At 45.1% G+C, this 19425-nt stretch overlaps 1 protein-coding gene across 2 annotated transcripts in view; it reads right to left on the bottom strand.

Moving 5' to 3' along the window:
* The window catches only part of GRIP2 (glutamate receptor interacting protein 2), a 262314-nt gene that overhangs the window by 28591 nt on the left and 214298 nt on the right, over nt 1-19425 (bottom strand). For both annotated transcript variants that reach the window (XM_054076728.1, XM_054076727.1), the window contains exons 8-14: nt 17321-17468; nt 15932-16101; nt 11910-12035; nt 10873-11025; nt 10476-10662; nt 4799-4944; nt 4084-4164 (exon numbers count right to left, since the gene is read on the bottom strand). In XM_054076728.1, the coding sequence (XP_053932703.1) occupies nt 4084-4164; nt 4799-4944; nt 10476-10662; nt 10873-11025; nt 11910-12035; nt 15932-16101; nt 17321-17468 (1011 nt within the window). The remainder of the gene's footprint in view (nt 1-4083; nt 4165-4798; nt 4945-10475; nt 10663-10872; nt 11026-11909; nt 12036-15931; nt 16102-17320; nt 17469-19425) is intronic.

Genomic DNA, 19425 nt, shown 5'->3' on the forward strand with positions numbered 1-19425 from the left:
GAAGTTATCTATCTATCCAAATTCTGGTTTTATCACCTGCAAGCAGATATACTACCTACTCCTTATCTGCAGTACTTCACACCAAGGGCACAGGAATTGATTTGTTAAGATCTATAAAGGTAATTTGATAAGCGTGCTATACAAAGCATTAATGCATAGCTAAAAATAATGGTAATTTCAATATCTGTTTAAACACCACCACACCTCTACCCTGCACTGAATTTCACAAGACCTCAGAGAGGACACTGGAGACAGACAAAAAAAAAAGGAAACACAAAAAGCAATCTTTTGTGTAATCAACTATCATTTTCTAGAGGCTAATAACAAATCCATACCTTGTTTTAAGAGGTCAGGTATTGAACATACAAGAATACAAAACTATTAGCTTCTCGCTGTTGGAGATTTTAATTTGTAAGAGATTTACAGAAAACTTACAAAGGCATAACAGTATCATTAGAACTGAATGCAGACAGCAAGCCCAGAGCACTTGGAGCACGTGTTCTGCTAATGGAGAGGAGTAGTTCAGACTAACAAGAGCCACGTCTTCACATCCCTGTGTCAAAAATATCAGTTGGCACATCTTTACACCCCCACCACCCAGTGCAGCCCAGAGGTCTCTGCAAACAGTTGAGCTTCACAGCCCACTCAGCCATCTGAACCCTATGGAGCAGAAAAGAGTGCACACTTGGCTCTTAAGCAGAGCAGCTGTTTTAAAAACAAATGAAGCCTTTTCCCTAGGACAGAAACTGAGGCGCTAGAGTATGGAGAAAATGAGAGTGGTTTTGCTGGTTTCTTGTCCCTCGCCCCTGGACGAACTACACGGAAGCAGTGCACAGAAGGCAGCTTCAGCATTTCGCTTTGCTAATTTGCATTTAGCAAACGTAGGACACTGAAATGAGGCTTGAGGGTACTGAGGTGCCACAGAAATACACAGTGCGGTCAGTAAAAGGCTCACCCCTTGGATTTCCTATTCATTTTATGGGGAATGAAGGAGAAATAATGCTACATGCAAATATTTGCATCATGCATCTTCATTTGCTGCATCCCTTTGCCACACTGTGTTTGAGTAGTGGTAAGAGATCCATGTATTGGACAGCCATGTGCACAGGCCACAACCGGGGGCTAACCCGGCTGAAACCTTCTTTTTCTAGCAAACCATGAGACCACAGAGAAGACAGAATGCCCTCAGCTAACATCCGCCCCTCACCAGGAGCAAATACAGACCCTCTCTGCATGGTCATCCCAGAACCAGCAGCACCTGCCCTCCTCATACAAAAACCTCCTGCGTTCTCAGCCCTTTTATGAGGCTTTCTAGCAGATTTATGGTTCCTCTTGCAGCTAGCTCCATTACACAAATTCTTCCAATACATCCATCAAGAATCCTGCTCTCTCCCTCTTTTACTTAGCCCATCTCCCAATTAGCTCCAAGAGCCACAGCACAGCAAGAATTTGATCACTTTTATTCCTGTAGTGCTCCTCTGATGAGGTTGTAATGCTTTCTGTCTGTTTAAGAAGGTAATGGTAAACCTTCCTGGACAGAGGAATTAACTATATATGAGCCAGGAGGTAAATCTCACAGAACAGAACTCATCTTTCATCTACAGAATAGCCAGACCAGCACATTTTAGAACAAACTCAATTCTGTGGCCACAAAAGTGTGGGATGTCTTCTGCTTATCCCTCTGGCTTGTCATCTCCTTAACCTGCCCCAGTTTTACAGAGTAGGGAACAGGAACCCAGTGTGGGAGGCCAGTAAACCCAGTCCCCTATTTTAAAACAGTAGCCAAACATCCTTCCTTGTTAGAAGGAAAGCTGCAAAAGCTGTTTCTAGACCTATACAAGCATTAAAATCAGCAGAACTGGGAAGAACCAAGCAAAACAGAGTTGGTTTTACCTCTTTTCTCTTGCTGCTTGCATCACATTCCTGCGTGTGCATCATGTCTCTGCAGGAGGTACTTACCATAAGGCTGCTTGCTTTGATTTTAATGTTTGAAACTGGTATATTTATCTGCCCGGTCAGACGCAGAGTGACAAAATGATGATCTAATTTGCTAAGGGTCATGTGGACATAGGCTTATACAGACTAATATATGAAAACAGAATTAGAATTCAACTAGCATTTCATCCTTGCCACCGCATTATCTGGCTGGCTGTCTTTTGCTCCATTTGTAAACATAATATTGGGCTTTGACTCAGCAAAGGACTGGAATATATCTTAAGTTTATGCATATGCATTATTTAAACAACATCCTGCAAACGTGTTCAATAATCAGAAAGATCAAATCTATAGTATTGTTAAAAAACTGCTTTGTAGCTGGATAACGGGTACCTAACTATTTAAAACTTATGTGCCAGTTTCTTTTTATTTAGCAGTGATTTAAAAAAAAGTGTGTGAAATCAATTTTTTAAACAAATTTCAAATGGAAACATTTTCAACATAAAAATACGTTTGAAATGTAAATGCACAGCTGAAGCAGATCCCATTTAAGTGAGACTCCAGAAATAAAGACTAACATTCTTGCCAGTAACTCCGAGGTTCACTTTGCTCTCCAACCCCAGATACAAACCAAGCTTTGAAGCTTAAATAGGGTGACACCCTGGCCATGCTTAAGCCAGCAAGTTTTTTCTACCAGATCCATCATCCATCGTTGCTACCTGAGATTGCAATGCCAACGCAGCGGGCAGAGCAGCAGACTGGGAACCCAGCGCAGACAGGGGTGCTGCACTGTGCCCCGCTCCTCTGCCAGTGAAATGTTGTTACAGGTACCCTCCTGCATTCAGAAAGTGCTTTGATGTCTTCAGACAGTAATTGCTACCAAGCCAAATGTTAAATACTGTGCTGTTATCTCTCAGAATTATCCTCATGGCACAAAAAGGGGAAACGGGGAAGAGGGAGAAGAACTAACACAGGGTGCAAAGCCATTACCCTGTTGATGTTCAAGTCATTCCTGAAATTCAGCAGACTTAGACCAGAACACCTCCAGTTAACTCACTGATTAATGCTGTAAATGCTGAGAGGTAACTGCAAATAGCTTATCTACATTAGTGAAACCAAGTTTTTAAGTGTCCCTAGCAACTCCATTCCCCAGACACAGCTGGGTCCACGCTCCTGAGGGCTTAGATGCAAGATCCCATTACTGCAGGTTCACAAGTTGCTTTGTTTCAGCTGAGAGATGGTGGCAGCCTCTGGGCATGGCAAATCTGAGATGATTCAACTCGGCTTACCCAGCAGTGAAAGAGTGATGAGTGATGTGAGACCTGCTCACATTTGCCATAAAAGAAAAGTTCCCTGATGCAAGGCGTAACAAACAAGACCTCTTGCTGACCAGAAATTTGAGATGGATCTGCCTACATCATCCCCTTACAGTATTCTCTCCAAAGAGGCCAGAAGGTCTTTAAACTAAAAACATGCTTCAGAAGAGAAACAAGGATAATTAATCAAGAGCGAGCAGAGAAGAGAGCAAAGAAATAAAAAGGTTTATGTTTTACTCACTCAATGCCCACCAAGTCCTGGCAGACGGATCTCCTCTATGGCTGGGGTAAGTCAAAGCAGTGACTGCTGGGAAACCCCACCACGAACCCTTCTGTCCCTAAAGTGCCTTCCCTGCACCTCTAAGCCCCCACCATTCTCTGTATCCTCCTCTTGGCAGTTTTACCTCTCTGTCCTTCAAGCTGTGGGTTCACTTCACACTTGCTTTCCTCCCTCTACCTTTCCCTGCAAGGGTCCCAACAGACCCAAGCTCTTCTTTTTTAAAAGGAACATAATACAACTGTGAGCCATAAAATAATATCAATAACTTAATAATTATTATTATTTTAAAATAATTATTTAAAATAAAAATACTACTAATATAATATTTGTCTATGGCACAGACCAGCTGATCAGTTGAGACGCATCCTTTGCCCCAACCCTTCAACCCTCTATGCAGACGCTTTTCTCTGCAGCTGCCAACTCATAGAGGCAGGAAGCATACATCTAATTCAGTCTGGGTACTCTTATCTCTCTCCATTTGGCCTGTCTGATAGGCCAGGGTGGAAAGCAGAGGCTCTTGCAACTGGTAGTGCAAGCCAGAGCAATACTTACAGCTGATTGTAATTCCAAGCTCTACACCTCTTTTCTTGGGCAATTTAACGTGGAAAGTACCGCTGCTGGGTATGACAGACTCTATAAAACAAAAAAACAGATGAAAGAAAACAAGAAAAAAAAGAGAGTTTGCAGTAGCATGGTTGATTTCTTTGGAACCAAGAAAAAGCAGCCCCTAAAACTCAGCTTTATTGGTTCAAATAAGGTTGTTATTTAAGGCCCTGCAGACTTCAGGTTAAAATTTGGATTCTCATTAAAAATATATGCTCTGAACGTCAAGTGAAATGCTCACATCATGCTGTATTTCAAAATCGAGGCGGCTCTTTTTTTTTTTCTTGATTTGTGCTTTTTTTTTTTTTTTAATACAAAGCTGCACTTTGGCTCCCTCCTTGCTTCAAGGCCATACGTTAATATAAATATTATTCATATAAATGGGTAAATAGTTCAAGTGCAGGTGGCTTCTGTTCCTTAGGCTTATCTCAGCCAAGTGGTGAGCACAAGACATTTCTGAAAGAATCAGAAGGACTCTCCATCTCACTGCACGTTGGAGAACAATGAGAAACAGAGAAGACCTCACAGGGTCTTCTCCCTCTTCCCTCTGAGCTCTAGCAAAAGCCTCGTGTATTTGTGTGAATACCCTCCCTCCTATAGGTTAGCAAAGGCACTGGCAGAGTCCTGCCAGTAGTGAGGAACTGCAATTCCTCGGGCAACATACCTGCAACATCAAATTCAATCTCCAGCACTACTTTGTTTGTGAGTGCAGCATCACGCAAAAGCTGATTAGCTTCCTCCATGGTTCCATCCTCGGTTGCAATGCCATTGATAGAAAGGACTCTGTCTCCCACTTGCAGCAGCCCACACCTGCAGTCCACATTGGGAAAAGAGGGAAAGGGGACAAGAGGCAGAGAAAAGGAGGAAAAGAGGAAAAAAATCCCACAACCAGCCATGAGTTACTTTTGCCAGGCAAATCTTTTACAAGACACATAGTGACAAATCCTGCAGAAGTGGCCCCAAAGAGAAGATAATTCATTCTGCAACACTTATCCCAGCGCCAAGAGCTCCTAGAAGTCCACAAAGCAGCAAACCCTTGTGGCTTGCTTAAGTTCAGGCACAGCTCGCTCCTAAATAACCATTTCTGGTCATATTTCCTGGAACTTTCAGGAAGGAAAAAAAAGTAACCCTCACCTTCCTGAAAGTCAACTCCATGGCAAGAGATGAGAGTGATAAATGCAAGATTGTGTGTCCTTGTACCCTATATAATGGTATAGAGCTTTTTTCATGTGTCTGTGCCCTTTGAAACCCAAACTAATGGCACTGAAAATTGCACAGAGTCCTCTGCTTAATACATGGCTAATATTGAAGTTACAATCCTATGAACTCATTGAAACACCTCAGCAAATTGGATAATCATTTATCCTTTGTAATTGCATTTCTGGAAGCCAAATGTACATTGGTACTGTTTAACTGCCTTGAAAGGCCAATATTATTCCGATGCGATATTCTGCCAACACAACCACAACTGGCACTTTGGGATTGTTAGTTTAGACCCACTTTTTCCAAGAGCACAGATCAGCAGTTTTTTTACTTGGGAAGAAACACAATGATGGTTTGGCTATGTTTGAGATACACTGCTACAGCACGGTTTGTCTCTTGGGACCACTCTGTATTTATAAGCAAGGAATTTTTTTTTCACACATGAACCATTACATTCAGTATTCACTCTCCCTTCTTTTTTTTTTTTAATCAAGATGAACCTCCACCTTACTGAGCTGGCCCATGGCTCTACAAAATAAAGAGCGTACTGTTCCCTGTGATTGGGCAATCCCTCATCTTCCTTCTCCTCCACACCCCTGATCAGTTGTTTGCTATAAACATATCTTTTCAACTTTCCACTCATCTGTCTATAAGGCTGTCACCTTGAGCAGAGCTTGGGAAATCATTCTTCTTTTGCAATTAATATAGGCTACAGAGTGGCCTCCAATCAGCTTGGGAGTTATGGGAACAAGTTTAAAATTCACCTCTACATTTGTATTTATTTTACCAAAAACATTTCCCAGAATGCATCCACTACCCTGTTTTGAGCCTTCTCCAGAGAATCTTTATTCCTCTGCTCTTTAATGATCAAGCCCATCCTTTGCCCTCTCCTTTAGGTCCTTCAGGTAACAGTTTCCACTGATATTTCAGGGAAGACAGCTTGTTTTTACTAATCCTTCCAGCCACTCTTCATCACCCACATCCATTTCAATTGTAAAAAAAACATGGTACTGATGCTTCCAGGCACAGGAAGATAACACCAAAGGCTATGGATACTGGCTGCACTATTCACCTCCAAACAACAGAATGTATCCGGAAGGCCAGGTTATCAAGAAAAAAATACACATACCCAAATTCAAGAAAAATGCAGGAGCAGAACAGTCTTTGCCAATGGCCCATCAAAACCTGGGATAGAAGTAAGTTTGGAATGAGCCTAGGGAAGTTACTTTACCGGTAGGAAAGTATTAAACTTGCAATATTTGTATGCTGCTGCCTAAGTTTATGTCATCCATGGGAAAACGCTGGCTATTTTATGAGATGTAAATTCAGAATTGTTTGCTCAAGGAGACTTGGATTAGGACAGACAACTCAATGTTGTATATATGAATCCACCCTTGCAAATAAAGTACATCAAGTTTAATTACAATCCTTTACTGGACTTGTGGCTATGCAGCCATATAAATGTGCTTGGAAATATCAGCTTCTAAATATGAAGGTGGCAAGGAGTACGACAGAGACGCCTCCTCCAGCACTGAGAGCTCTCTTGCTATGACCCCAATGCACTTTTTATAAAGGAGGGATCAACATCATCATCATACAGACATCACTGTCATTTCAAGGTCACACAAGGACACAATCCATTTTAGTAGCACTGTGTCAGCTACAAGGGTTGGGAGATCACAGGGTACTTTGCGCAGCATCAAAGCAAACATTTGCCACTCTTCCCGTAAAACACGTTTGCTGCGTTTCTTCACTCAAGATACATTTGCCTAGGTATTTTACAGCCAATAGCTCTGTAAAGGGCAAAAGTATTTTTATTCTTTTACTATTAGCCTTAGTCAATCATGGTGAAGTCCTGGCCTTGTGGGTTTACAAAAGTTTGTGGAGGGAAGCCACAACTTTCTGGCTTCCTCCACGAGGGCAAAGAGACCTGACATGCATTGCTAACCCTTCGCAATACTTCCAGAGATGCCAATTTCCAACTTTCATGTGCCCTTGTGTTGGGAGCAGAGCCTTGGGGGCCAAGGCTGCTGCAGACCTCTCGGCTCTGCTGCAGAACCCTACATGAACCTTCTGGATGGCTTCCCCCAAAAGTGGGCATTTATCTCAGAGATGCATGGTCTAACATCAGAGCTCACAAATTGCTTTGAGATCATGGGAGAATTAGCGCTTTAAAATCAGAAAGAACAATAGTTCAGGCATCTCCTGGAGTGGAAGACAGCCCTTTGGATGTGTTGGGAATCCATGATGGGAATGTCTCCCCAGGGCTGCAGAGATCTGCATTTTGTCATGACTCATTCCTTGGGCTTAAAGAGAGCAATGGAGCAGCAGATGTGTCTTGCTAGACACAGAATAGCGCAAATTCAAGCCTTGAGCAGGATATATGCTGAAGATCTCACTTGGCATCATCAGCATCTGCATGGTCACTCCAGCTGTGGGGTGGTAGCAGCTGTGGTCTTGGCCATATGACTGGCTGCAGAAACTGACCCATTGTGCCCTTACATGACTCCAAGCTGACTTGTATGGGTCAGACATGCACATCTGTGTGCGCCTGTACATCAGTGTCTGCACGTCGGTGGGTGAGTCTCAGCTCCCAAAAGATCAAAGCTTTGCTCACAGCTTCACCCAGCTGCTAAACTTTCTTTTTGCAAACTCTTCATACTCAAAAGCCAGAAACACAATGATCAAACAACTGTTTCTGAGCAGAGCCAGAAAACATGTAACTCAGTAGGAAGCATTGATTTTGGATATCGGGATGGAGAAACTAGATACTCTCCCACTGTTGTCAATGACAGCTGGGGGAGGATGGACACAATAGCTGTGTGTTTCAGGGCAGTCAAGAGGGGATGTCAAGCATCTTCCTAGTCTACCCTCCCTGCTGACAACGGGCTGAATCGCTGTCTCATTCAGAGCCCAGAGGATTCATCTTGCACCCAGGAAACAAAACAACAGGTGGGGAGGGAGGTCTATGAGAGGCTATTGGCTATTGTAAAACAAATCACAAGTCAGGGAGGCGATTTCGCTTCAAACCGCCTGCCACAAGCTACCGTAAACCAGATAATAAATGCAAGGCAGCCTAACCTCCCTGAAAAGAGGGTGATGCCACCCCCCCTCCCTAGCAGCACTCAAATTTGCTAGACACCCAAGAGGCAGCTCCTCCACAGCAAACCAGATGGACAAAGTGATTGTGGATCACACTCTAGTGCAACAGCACATTCAGATGCATCTCTCTTGCACAGGATATGCAGAAGAGACCCAGGCTGCTGAGCCCACTCCCTTTTTTTTACCCTCTTTTGTAAAGTGCAACAACTGCAGCACAAAAAAGAGCCTAGCCCAGGCTCAGCCTAAAGCCCTGCTTGGTAAAGGGGAGAAAAATGGCTCTAATGTCTTGGGCTGCAGTTACAGCAGAATCTCTCAAGGGCAGAGAATAAGATATCTAGGAAGATAGAGCTCAGTGGGGTAGCAACAAACAAAAAGTGAAATGAAAACATAAAGCTGCCTTTTTCACATCACTGCAAGCCCAGTGCACTTATCACTTCAAGACGGGGAGGAAGAGAGTGTTTTCCTGACAGCCAGGGAGAGCAGCACAGTCTAGGAAAGGAAAAATACACAGCAGAGATTTAATCCTCAAATAAAATCTAGGCTGTAAATGCAGAGAGGATTGCTCCCTGTTGCCAGAAAGCAGAAGGCAGCAGCCAGGAGAATATGAATTCTGCTGGGTGGGCAGCCAAGAGGGAGCTGTGACACATCAGAGCCAAATAAGACTGCACCACAAGCCTTTGCTTTGGCTCCAGGCTTGGCAAGAGGATAAATCAAAGCCAGGAGGATTTCAGTACATCTTCCTCTTCCTCTGGGACAGCAAGCTTTGTTGCTGCCTGATTTACAAAAGGAGTGCTTTGAAACATGAGTCAAATTTACCCTGGTAATGGAGGATTAAAAAACCCAAAACACCACCACTTTCCTTTTAAATCCTGTTTGGAAACAAAAAAAACCCAAAAGGCATAAAAGGCTTTTGAAATCTCTCTTAACCTGTATCACTCAGGACAACTCTTTTTTCTGTGCCAGTCCCTTGTCCCTGTCCTTCCACACACTTTTCCCTGCGTCTGCACGAGTCACCTGGAAAAGCAACCACAAAGAGTCTGCTCTGCGCAGCAAGGACTTGCATTTCCTTCTGCAAGTGCTTTTACTGACATACAACTCTCCCATGTGCAGTTTTCCCAGGCTGGCATGGGGACACCAAACCCCTAGGCAGGATGGACCAACAGTGGAAATCACACGCGGGAAGAGAAACCAGCATGGGGGCATAAGTGCCAGCTTGCTCATCCCTCACTATTTTATCTGCACATCAAAACCAGCTGTCCTTTCCACACCACAAGAACTCAAACCATGTTGGGACATGGTCCTTTTACCAAGAAAAACCTTGCTAGAGGGCATCTCCATCATAGTGCACAGACACTCAAGCAGACTTTAAAACCAGTCAGCAAGCATATATGAAAAAGTTTAGTCAAAACAGCCAGAGCTCCTGACCGGAGGCTTGGCCATGGGAGGAGTCATCAGTCCCAGTATCCCTGGGGGGGTGACACACAGCAGTTAATACTTCTCCATTCTGCTCTCTTCCCAGCATTTCTGAGCCAAAAGCAATAGTGTTTAAACGCAGCACCTATCTGCTCCTCAACCAGAGCCGTCCTCTGATTCAAAACCTTGGCTTTAAGACCAATTCATAAAGTCGGGCCCTGCCACAATGAAACCAGGCAGAAAACACTTTGCTGGGTCCATTTGTTTAGATCTTTACCCTTTCTGCACCCAAATGAAAGCTTTATCTTTCAAAGAGAAAAGGAAAATCAAAAAAAAAAAAAAAGGAATGGCAATGGCTCTCTCACACAGACACACGCGCCCTTCCTCCTCCTCCCAGAAGAGCCGCAGCCTGGTGCCAAGACGTTCACCTGGGATGCGAGGGAGGCCACGGTCAGCCGACGAGTGCAGAAATGGCAGTGACAGTAAACCATGCCCAGTGAAGAATGGGAGATATTACAAGGATGATAGTAAATATCTAAATGAGCCTCTGAGGAGAGAAAACAAACCAAACCATGAAATGTTCAGCAGCAGCACCATCAGCATCCAAGGGCAAGGTCTCTAACCTCTCTGCCGGGCTGTCGGGCTCAATAAAACGGACGAGAGGTGGGGAAGACAGGGTTTCGGTAGCAAAGATGCCTCCCTGGAGCTGAAGTCCAAAGCCATTCAAAGGGTCTCCCCTGAGCACCACCTCTGTTGTCTCCGTGTGGACTATCTGCCCGCCAGGACCCACTGTGCTGGAGGCCAGTGACACTGAGAGGAGGAGAGAGGCAGAAGGTCAGGGTGGTCACTGTCAATGTAGCAGGTCTGGTGGGGACAGTGACCGCGCATGAGAGAGGCACTGACAGTGCTGAGATGAGCGGTCCTACCCCTTCTAACAGTCAACAATAAGGACAATAAGTTCAGCAAGGCAAGCATGCACACCCTTGTGCGACCCAGCCCAAGCCCTCCCACCACTCTTACATGAGCTCTTGTGCTCCTTCTTCTTCTGCCTTCTCCTTAGCATAGTGGTGCGGGGGCTCATGGGATGGGAGCTGCGAGGTAGTGTGTTCGAGTTCTGGCAGGGGAAGCCCTGTGCATTCATGGTGGGAGATGAGAAGTTGGCAGCCACCAGAGCTGGGAAAATACAGAGCACGTTAAGGATGCACGCAGAGAAGTGTGGCAGCAGGTTCAGGTAATGAGTGTTCATCAAACACCTGATGTGTTTGGACTAATTCCTGCTTCCCAGCTCCAGGGCTCAAGATTTCAGTAAGAATCGTGTCCTGGTCTTACAGCTCCAGGAGAGCTGTGAGAGTGGGCTTGGGCTGAAGATGGGCATTACCGCCTGGTGTGCAGTGACTCCAGTGACTAGGCTGCCTGTCATTGCAGTATCCAGGCCACCAGCTGAGAAGACTATCAGGACAGCCAACAGCAGGTTGGCACAATGGTACTAACAAACTTTAAATACACAGAAAGAGAAACCACAGCTTGAACTTGAGCTGCTGGGCAAACTGGGATACCCTGACTGCAGCCCAACACACATTTCCTCCCTATCTTGCTGTCACAACACAAGAAACCCAGGGCTGAACAGAGCTTGTGTCCTGCAACAGGCGGGCTTACAGAGAGATTTTGAAGCAGCTGTAATCCTGCTGCTAACATGCTGCATGGCACCAGGGCTGAGCTGGATGTGTTGATGTATCACATTCCTAACATGCCACCAGAGCTGCCCTCCCTGTCCTGCAGCAACTCATTTGTGCCCTTGATCATATGAAACCTGGCACTGGGGTGTGGAGTTAGAGGATGAGAGCACAGGTCTGCCCAGCACACTGCTCTCACAGTGTTAACCAGATCTGCATGTGCTGGGCTGCAGATACTGATTATGCACCTCAGCACTGGACATGTGAAAACAGTTCTGGGTGATCAAGGAGGAAACAAGTGACATTTGCAGCTTATATAAATGGAAGGGCACAACATGAATGAACACACGCAGAGATAGGGGCAACGCTATATGCTGGGGTTACATTTGCAGTAATCCTGTCCAGACGTCTGGTTCCACGTAGGCGTCTTGCAGTGCCCGGGGTGGTGGGTGTGACAGTAGTTGACACAGGGGTCCCAGCAGTGATGGTGGTCACTCTTCTGTACCTTGACTGATGGCACCCAGGGGAGCAGAAATCACCACAGGCAGGAAGGATAAGTGAGAGAAAGAAAAGGTAAGAAGAATAAGCCAGGAGATTGTACAAAAGAAGCTCATACTGCCTCAAACCAAGTCAGGATTCAGCCACGGTGTGTCAAGCACCAGCAGCAAAAATGCATCCCCACATAACCTCATGACACTTGATGCAGAGTGGCAGAAATCCACCCCTTCCCTATCAAAAACTCTGTATCCTGAGTCAACGGCCTGACTAAGCCATGCTGGCAGCGCACAGATGTCATTAACATTTGCAGTCTGTTGTGCAACGTGCAGAAGCTCCCTCCAGCCACAAGTTTACCGCAGAGGCCATCAGCGTTATCCGACAGCACCAGGGAAACCTTCTTGTGCTGTTTCCCACCTTGCTGCCGGAGCTGTCCTCCCGGGGACAAGGCACAACACTTTCTGCACGTGCCAAGGAGTGCTTTGAGCACTTTGCTCAGCTTCAGCATTTGGTTGTTTAGCGGCTGCTAAACATCACAGTGCACATCCGGATCAAAGAGAAGCAGAGGGCTGCCTCTAGCTCACCAGAACAAAAAGGATTTTACATGCCACTGCTTAAAGGATATTACAGAGGGCCACTGACACACGAAGAGATGCCAACACTGTGGCAAACTATAAATTAAAAAATGGCACCAAGGTGGCAGAGTTGATTCAAAGGCACATGACTGCTGTAGCTTCAACCTTCACAACTGCTTTAGCTTCAACCCTAACCCCAGCCCAGCACGCTGGCAGAAATCTGTTGCAGTATAACATCCATCATCTGGAAATACCTTATCCCAGGAACTGTGGCTTTGCAACAACAGGTCACAATGCCACAAGTCTCCTCTGAAGTGCTTCAAACAGGTCTCTTGTCTGTTCTCATTGACACACGTTTTGGCCCTGGGCAGCACAGGCTCAGTTTAGCTTGCTTAATAGCACCACGTTTTCTCTCCTGGAATCTCTGCACCGTGCTATCTGCGTCTATTTTCCTCTGAGAGGAATTGCTGGCTAATGAGCAAGATTGCAAATGTCTCTTTTATTCAGCTAAGCAGGAACAGCATCCCACAGCAAAGGAGTTACCCTAGAGCTCTTAGCCTTGCAACCACTTGCAGTGACTGGCAACTGCACTCTCAGGACGAGATGCCTTCCAGGCTCTGCGTCCTCCAAGCAGGCCAAAAACACCAACAGCACTGGTACTACCTGAGCTTTCTGAGGGTGCAAGCCTGGCACAGGGATTCAGTTTATGTAGTAAGTCCACCCAGAGATCTCATCTAAAGGTCATCTGTGAGTGCCTTTAACAGCGGGAATCCATTTTGCGTGCATGCATCACAGGCATTAAATCATTTAGGTCAGGTTTTCCAACCAATATAGTGATTTTATTCAGTCTTTGTTAAATATTTAGTGAGTTTAGCACTTAGTCTATCAAGCTCTTAAAAAATAGACTTCCAGTTCTAGAGTTTCTGTTTTGTGGATTCAAAAGTAAACTCAGGGCCAGGCAGCTTTTAAAAACAAAAATCAAATTGATAAGTGCAGCTACATCTAGACAAAGAGAAAACGTCTTAATAAAATTAAATACTTTGAATAGGAGGGACAGACCTTATGGGCATATATACCAAGTGACTTAATCCATTTATAGTAATTGGAACCCTTCCATTTGTCTTAGCTCACATGTGACAACAGAAAAAACTGCCTTTGAAACTCAGCTGTCAGGGCACTGGGGAAGAGATTTTGGACAATTATGTGATAAAAACCTACAACAGCCTTCCCCAAGCTTTCACACATTATCCCTGCCTGAGGAAACCCATCCATCCCAGCACTGCTCCTGGGCACCATCCACTCCTGCCGATCTAGTGCGCAGGATGTAATCCGCCCACAAACTCTCCAAATGCCCCCAGAGCCACAGAGAAAGCAAACTCAGTTTGACAAATCTCGTGCTTCAGCTTTAGACCATATTTTTACATGGCAGCTGTAGCTTCAGATCCCTCTACACCTCCTCAATAACTGAATTTTGATTGCATGAGAAGCCACATATAAAAAACCACAATGTCAAGCGCCACGCAGGCATACACTGGAAGGAGCAAGAAATGCAAGTGCTGAACAGGGACAGGTCTACACAGGCTCCTCTCCTCAGCTGCTTTACCCAGGCTTTGCTCTCCTGCCAACCATGACTTCCTCACTGCCCCTGTTTGTTTCCCTCAGCTCAGGAAAAGCAGCCTGTGGAGTTGGCACTTGGCATCTGGAGCAGAAGGCTCCATCTCTCCCAGGTTCAAGGCAGTCTGTCAACTTTGGTGTGGTTCTTGGCTGTGCAGCATGGGCTGCACGGTGCTGTGGCTCGTTACACTACTGAGGAGCACTGCTTTGTGAGATGTTCCTCTTGCCCAAAGTGCTTTCCCGCCTGTACCTACCACCTCCCTTTCCCATCTCCATCAGCACTGGTGAAGGATCAAGCCCAACCACTGGACTCCAACCACACCTTTGCCTCCTACAGCCATATGGATGAACAGCATCCTTCTCTATGATCCCTCATATGTTAAAGAACTTAATCAAAAGTGGAAACAATTGTTACATCCCTTATTTTTCATAATCATGTGTTGAAATTATTCACCGAAGTTTGCGTTCTGTACTTCTGCCACAGCAAACTGATCTGATGTATGGAGGTATGGGTAAAAAGACTTTGAACACACCGGGCTGTCCTTCCACATATCCTCCTCCTGAACTGCTGCTGAATACATATATTCTGAAAGAAGATTAGGTCCGGGGCACTAATGGAAGGATGAGAATAGTTCATTTTAACAGCCACTGAAAAAGGATTGCAGCTTTACATTTTTTCTTGGGCACAAAGGTCAAGTCATTCATATCCTCTGTTAAAATGTTTTAATTCTGCACAAACTGAAATGGATATTTCAGAGATTTATTTCTAGACATGGAGATGTTATTACCACATCATGCTAAACACAACAACACAGGTATTTTCTTCCTTTCCCCAAACTATCCTAGAAGAAGCTGTGCTCAGGGTTACTGTGCATCAATAGTATTAAAACGCGTGTTCTTGAGGGACAAGTGACTGAAAACAGTTGCAAAACGGGCTGGTACAGTCACACCTGAAAACCTGAATTAGAAGACCACCAGTACAGTCTGCAAGAAAACTGGAAGCAAGAGGTTGCGACAAATCTACCAGTACAATGTTCACAATGAAGTTAACACGATAGCCTGAGTGAGCCTCTCATGTGGAAGAAGACGACAAAGGTGGGCAACAAAGATGCTCATCAGTGAATTCCTAATGACATTTATAGGCATTTGGGGCTTGATTTCACTGGAGGCAGAACTTTTTTCTCCAGTATTTCTTTGGGGGGCAGGGGGGTGCGTGGAAAACAGCAGCTACAGATGCATCCACTCTACCCCTGCCTGCTTAGACACAACGACCATTCAGATGGGCTGGTTACAGCTTTATTTTTAAGCAAGTCCAGCAGGATCCTGCCTAACTACTGACACATCCTTTACAAAGCCTCACCATACACCAACAAATGAAAGCTGAGCATCAAGGTTGCCAGCACCAAGGTTGTTTTCCTCCCTTCTCCATTAAAGTCTCTTATCTGAAGTACTAAGGAAGCAGCTTGCGCAGCACTCAGCACTGCAAACCCTGGGATTCCCAACCCCAATTTCCCCATTCAAGCACAGATGTTACCTTTTTTCCCTATCCACATTCTTGAAGAATGTCATCTAATCACATGCATTTCATCAAAACATATTTTTTTTTTTTTTTTGACTTCACAGATGTCCCTCTTTGGAGCTGTTGTCAGCATTCAAAAGCAGCGAGAACCCCTCAAGTGAGGCTTGAGGGCAACTAACAGTGTTTGCACAGAGGACACACACCTGTTTCTGGAGGCTTCAAAGGCAGCCTGCTTTGGTGAACAGGTAATATCTCCAGCTTGACATTTTCTGAAGTGGCAGCTAAAAGCTGAGTTGCCTCTAATAAGGAACAGTGCTCTGTGCTTGTGCCATCAATGGAGAGAATATGATCGCCAACATGCAACGCGCCACATCTGCAAAGAAAACAGCAAGAGAAGTAATTATACATATGGACAAAATCCACAACCTTGCAGTTGGGAGCAGAAACACAAAAAATCCAACCGAATTCTTGTATGAATTCATGTGATTTATTTTTTTCATATTTCATTTGTTTTACTCCCAATGTGAACCTTAGGTTCAAGTGTTGCCCAAAACACCAGCTAAGACAGTTCATGCTTAATTCAGTGCTGCTGACGGCTTGGAAAAGTTCTTTTATGTTTTTAATAGTACCTGCTAATACCTAGTCAAGATTACAGTATCATAGTATAGTTAGGGTTGGAAGGGACCTTAAAGATCATCTAGTTCCAACCCCCCTGCCATGGACAGGGACATCCCACCAGATCAGGCTGCCCAAGGCCCATCCAACCTGGCCTTGAAGACCTCCAGGGATGGGGCAGTCACAACCTCCCTGGGCAACCTGTGCCAGTGCCTCATCACTCTCGTGGTGAAGAAATTCTTCCTAATGTCCAGCCTAAATCTGCCCCTCTGGAGTTTATACCCATTCCCCCGGTCCTATCCCCACAAGCCTTTACGAACAGCCCCTCCTCAGCTTTCCTGGAGCCCCTTCAGGTACTGGAAGGTCGCTATAAGGTCTCCTCTGAGCTTCCCTTCTCCAGGCTGAACAGGACCAACTCTCTAAGCCTGTCCTCGTAGCGAAAGTGCTCCAGATCATCTTTGCAGCCCTCCTCTGGACCCGTTCCAACAGCTCCATATCCTTCTTACGTTGAGGATTCCAGAACTGGAGACTGAGATGGCAGAGGGCTCGCCCAGCGGTGTAATTAAGTTGTATGAGCCAGCAGTTCAGCTCAGCAACATGACTAACCACAGCTAGGGCTGCATAAAAAACAGTCTTTCTGCATCCTCATGTAAAGGGTGACTAGTTCACTTGTTCATCGGGAAAAGGCTCTAGCCAGAAGTTTCTGGAATAGGTTTTAGCCATTTCACAGCTCCAGGGCAGTCAATCTGAGGTTTTTGAAACAGAGCTCAGCTTTCGCATGCACCGAATGACACTCATTCCAGGCAAGGAGTGTCCATGATGCTGGGTAAGGTATTTTTAGCATGCTTAGAGCTAAGAATATGTGGACATGACCATTTCAGTGTGAGCCAGGGAAGAGTGGTACATAACTAATAAGGTGACCAAAATGCAGCAGAGAAAGAAAAGCAGAGCTAGGAGTAGCCTGTTCAGATCTGTACCTGTCCACCACGCTGGCCGGCTTAATCTTGTCAATAACAATGACCTGCTTGTTCCGATGTGTGGTTGTCGTCAGTGTGATTCCTAGTGTAGACCCCGGAGTCTTTGCTATTTCAACCAATAAAGGACCTGAAGCGTTTGCTACAGTATCTGCAAAACAAAAGAACATCTGAAGACATTTCTCATACAGCCTTTTCCGCTCCTAAAAGCAGAGGGCTGGCCAACAGCGCTGATTTGTCATGCATACCAGCAAACCTGTAGTTTGGATGTCCTATGGTCTGTATCACGCAGTAACTTAAATAAGTAAACCCAAGAAGCAAAATTGTTTCTGCACAAAATATATATGACAACGAAGTGAAGAGATATTACAACAATTCACTCATGGAAAGAACAGCCCGACTCTTTTCTTGGGGTTAAATAGGAAGACTGAGGAAGAGATTGCTCAAAGGCTGTGCAGCAGTCACATCAACAGTATTAAAAGCACAACAAAGGAAGATCAGAAGGACATCACTGTTAAAGGCTTCTTTCAAAACAAACGAAAAAGAAAATGCACACAGAAACAGAATCCTGCTTTCAGAAGTACTCAGAAGTCTTGTGTGATGATGACCACCACAGAAGTCAGTGAATCCCTGTTGTTCTCCAGCACCAGCTTAAATATTTCACCTCAACTGCTTGTTTCAGCTCCTCCAGTGCGACAGTGGGAGCAGAGACACAGAGCTACCTACCTACTTCCTTACAAAAGCCTCCTCTCTCCCATCAGAAAATGCAGGAGTAACTCATGTTTCAAAGATGCATTTCTGCAATAAGGTTAATACGTGCTGTGAGACTATGAAAATCCTACAAAATCTCACCTGTTAGCATAAGCCTACACCATAGCTATTCAGCTCTTCTGAGGAAAGAAGAGGAAAAAGAAAGCCTGGGTCTCTGGCTGATTAGACAGAAATTCCCTCCACTTCTGTTACACGTTTACTTCTAGATTACCCAAAGCCATCGTAAAGAGGTTGGATTTACAAATGTATTATCACCACAACGCAATGCACAACCAGCACCCTGTGTGTAGTTTGAGCAGTCCACAGAAACCCAGCCATCCACTTAAAAGGAAAGGCCAGCAGAGCCCTCTGAGACCTTGATGCCTCCTCAGCCCTGAATTATTCATAGTAAGACTTTTCTCTTCCACAGCTATGCTCCACTAAAAATGCTGATGCTACCTGACTCCAGAATCTGATGCATGGCTCTTTCTTGCTCTCTGATAAACAGAGGCATTGATGCAGACCTTGGAAGCTAACCCACAGAGCAAGGTCTTTCCTGAGCTTCGTTGAAGATCCCAAGTCTCTGGAGACAGAACTTTCCTTTGGAAATTTTTCCTGGGGAACATCTAGGGTAGTTCGGGCTCAGGTCTACCCACAGTGTCCTTTTTTCCCCAGGGGAGGAAGAGGAGAAAAGAGCCATATTAAATGTTATGCAGGATTTAAATAAAACACAGTTTATTCTCTGTTGAAACGGACCACTGGGGAGACCTGCTGGCCCTTGCAAAAAGCACAGCTCCAGTACGATCAAAAGATACATAAAACAGCCAGCTAAAGCCTGCAGAAGGTGCACTAGAGCCTTCACTAGCAAACAAAGCACCGAGAAACTGAAGATCTCTTCCAACGGCAAACACCAGCTATGTGTTTGTTTTACAGCTCATGTGTGTCCAGCATATATCCTCTGAAGAAGGACAGAAGCTGATATTTCCCAAACTGATGGGAAGGAGATAGGCAAAAAAAAAAAATGACAAAAAAAGCTTGTTGGAGTGGTAGACCTTTCTTTGCAAGGACAACACCTGCTCCTCTTGGTTTTACCCAACATTCAAGCTTCTTGGCTTTGACAAGGGAAGTGTTTCCCAGGGCAGGTCTCAGCACAACAATGAGAGAAAAGGGCTTTGGGTACCTTCTCCTACACCAGGACCTAGATATTAATGAGACTGCAGGAAATCACAGTCCTGCCTCCAACCCACAGTCCCTCCTCCCACTGCACAGCATAGGCCACCCCACTTTCCCTTAGCACTCATCTCCAATGGCATAGATGAGAATTGCTCCAAATCCATTTGAGAGAAGCATTAGTTCAG

Source organism: Cuculus canorus, chromosome 11 (assembly GCF_017976375.1).
Source record: "Cuculus canorus isolate bCucCan1 chromosome 11, bCucCan1.pri, whole genome shotgun sequence".
In the NCBI taxonomy this organism is placed as follows: Eukaryota; Metazoa; Chordata; class Aves; order Cuculiformes; family Cuculidae; genus Cuculus; species Cuculus canorus.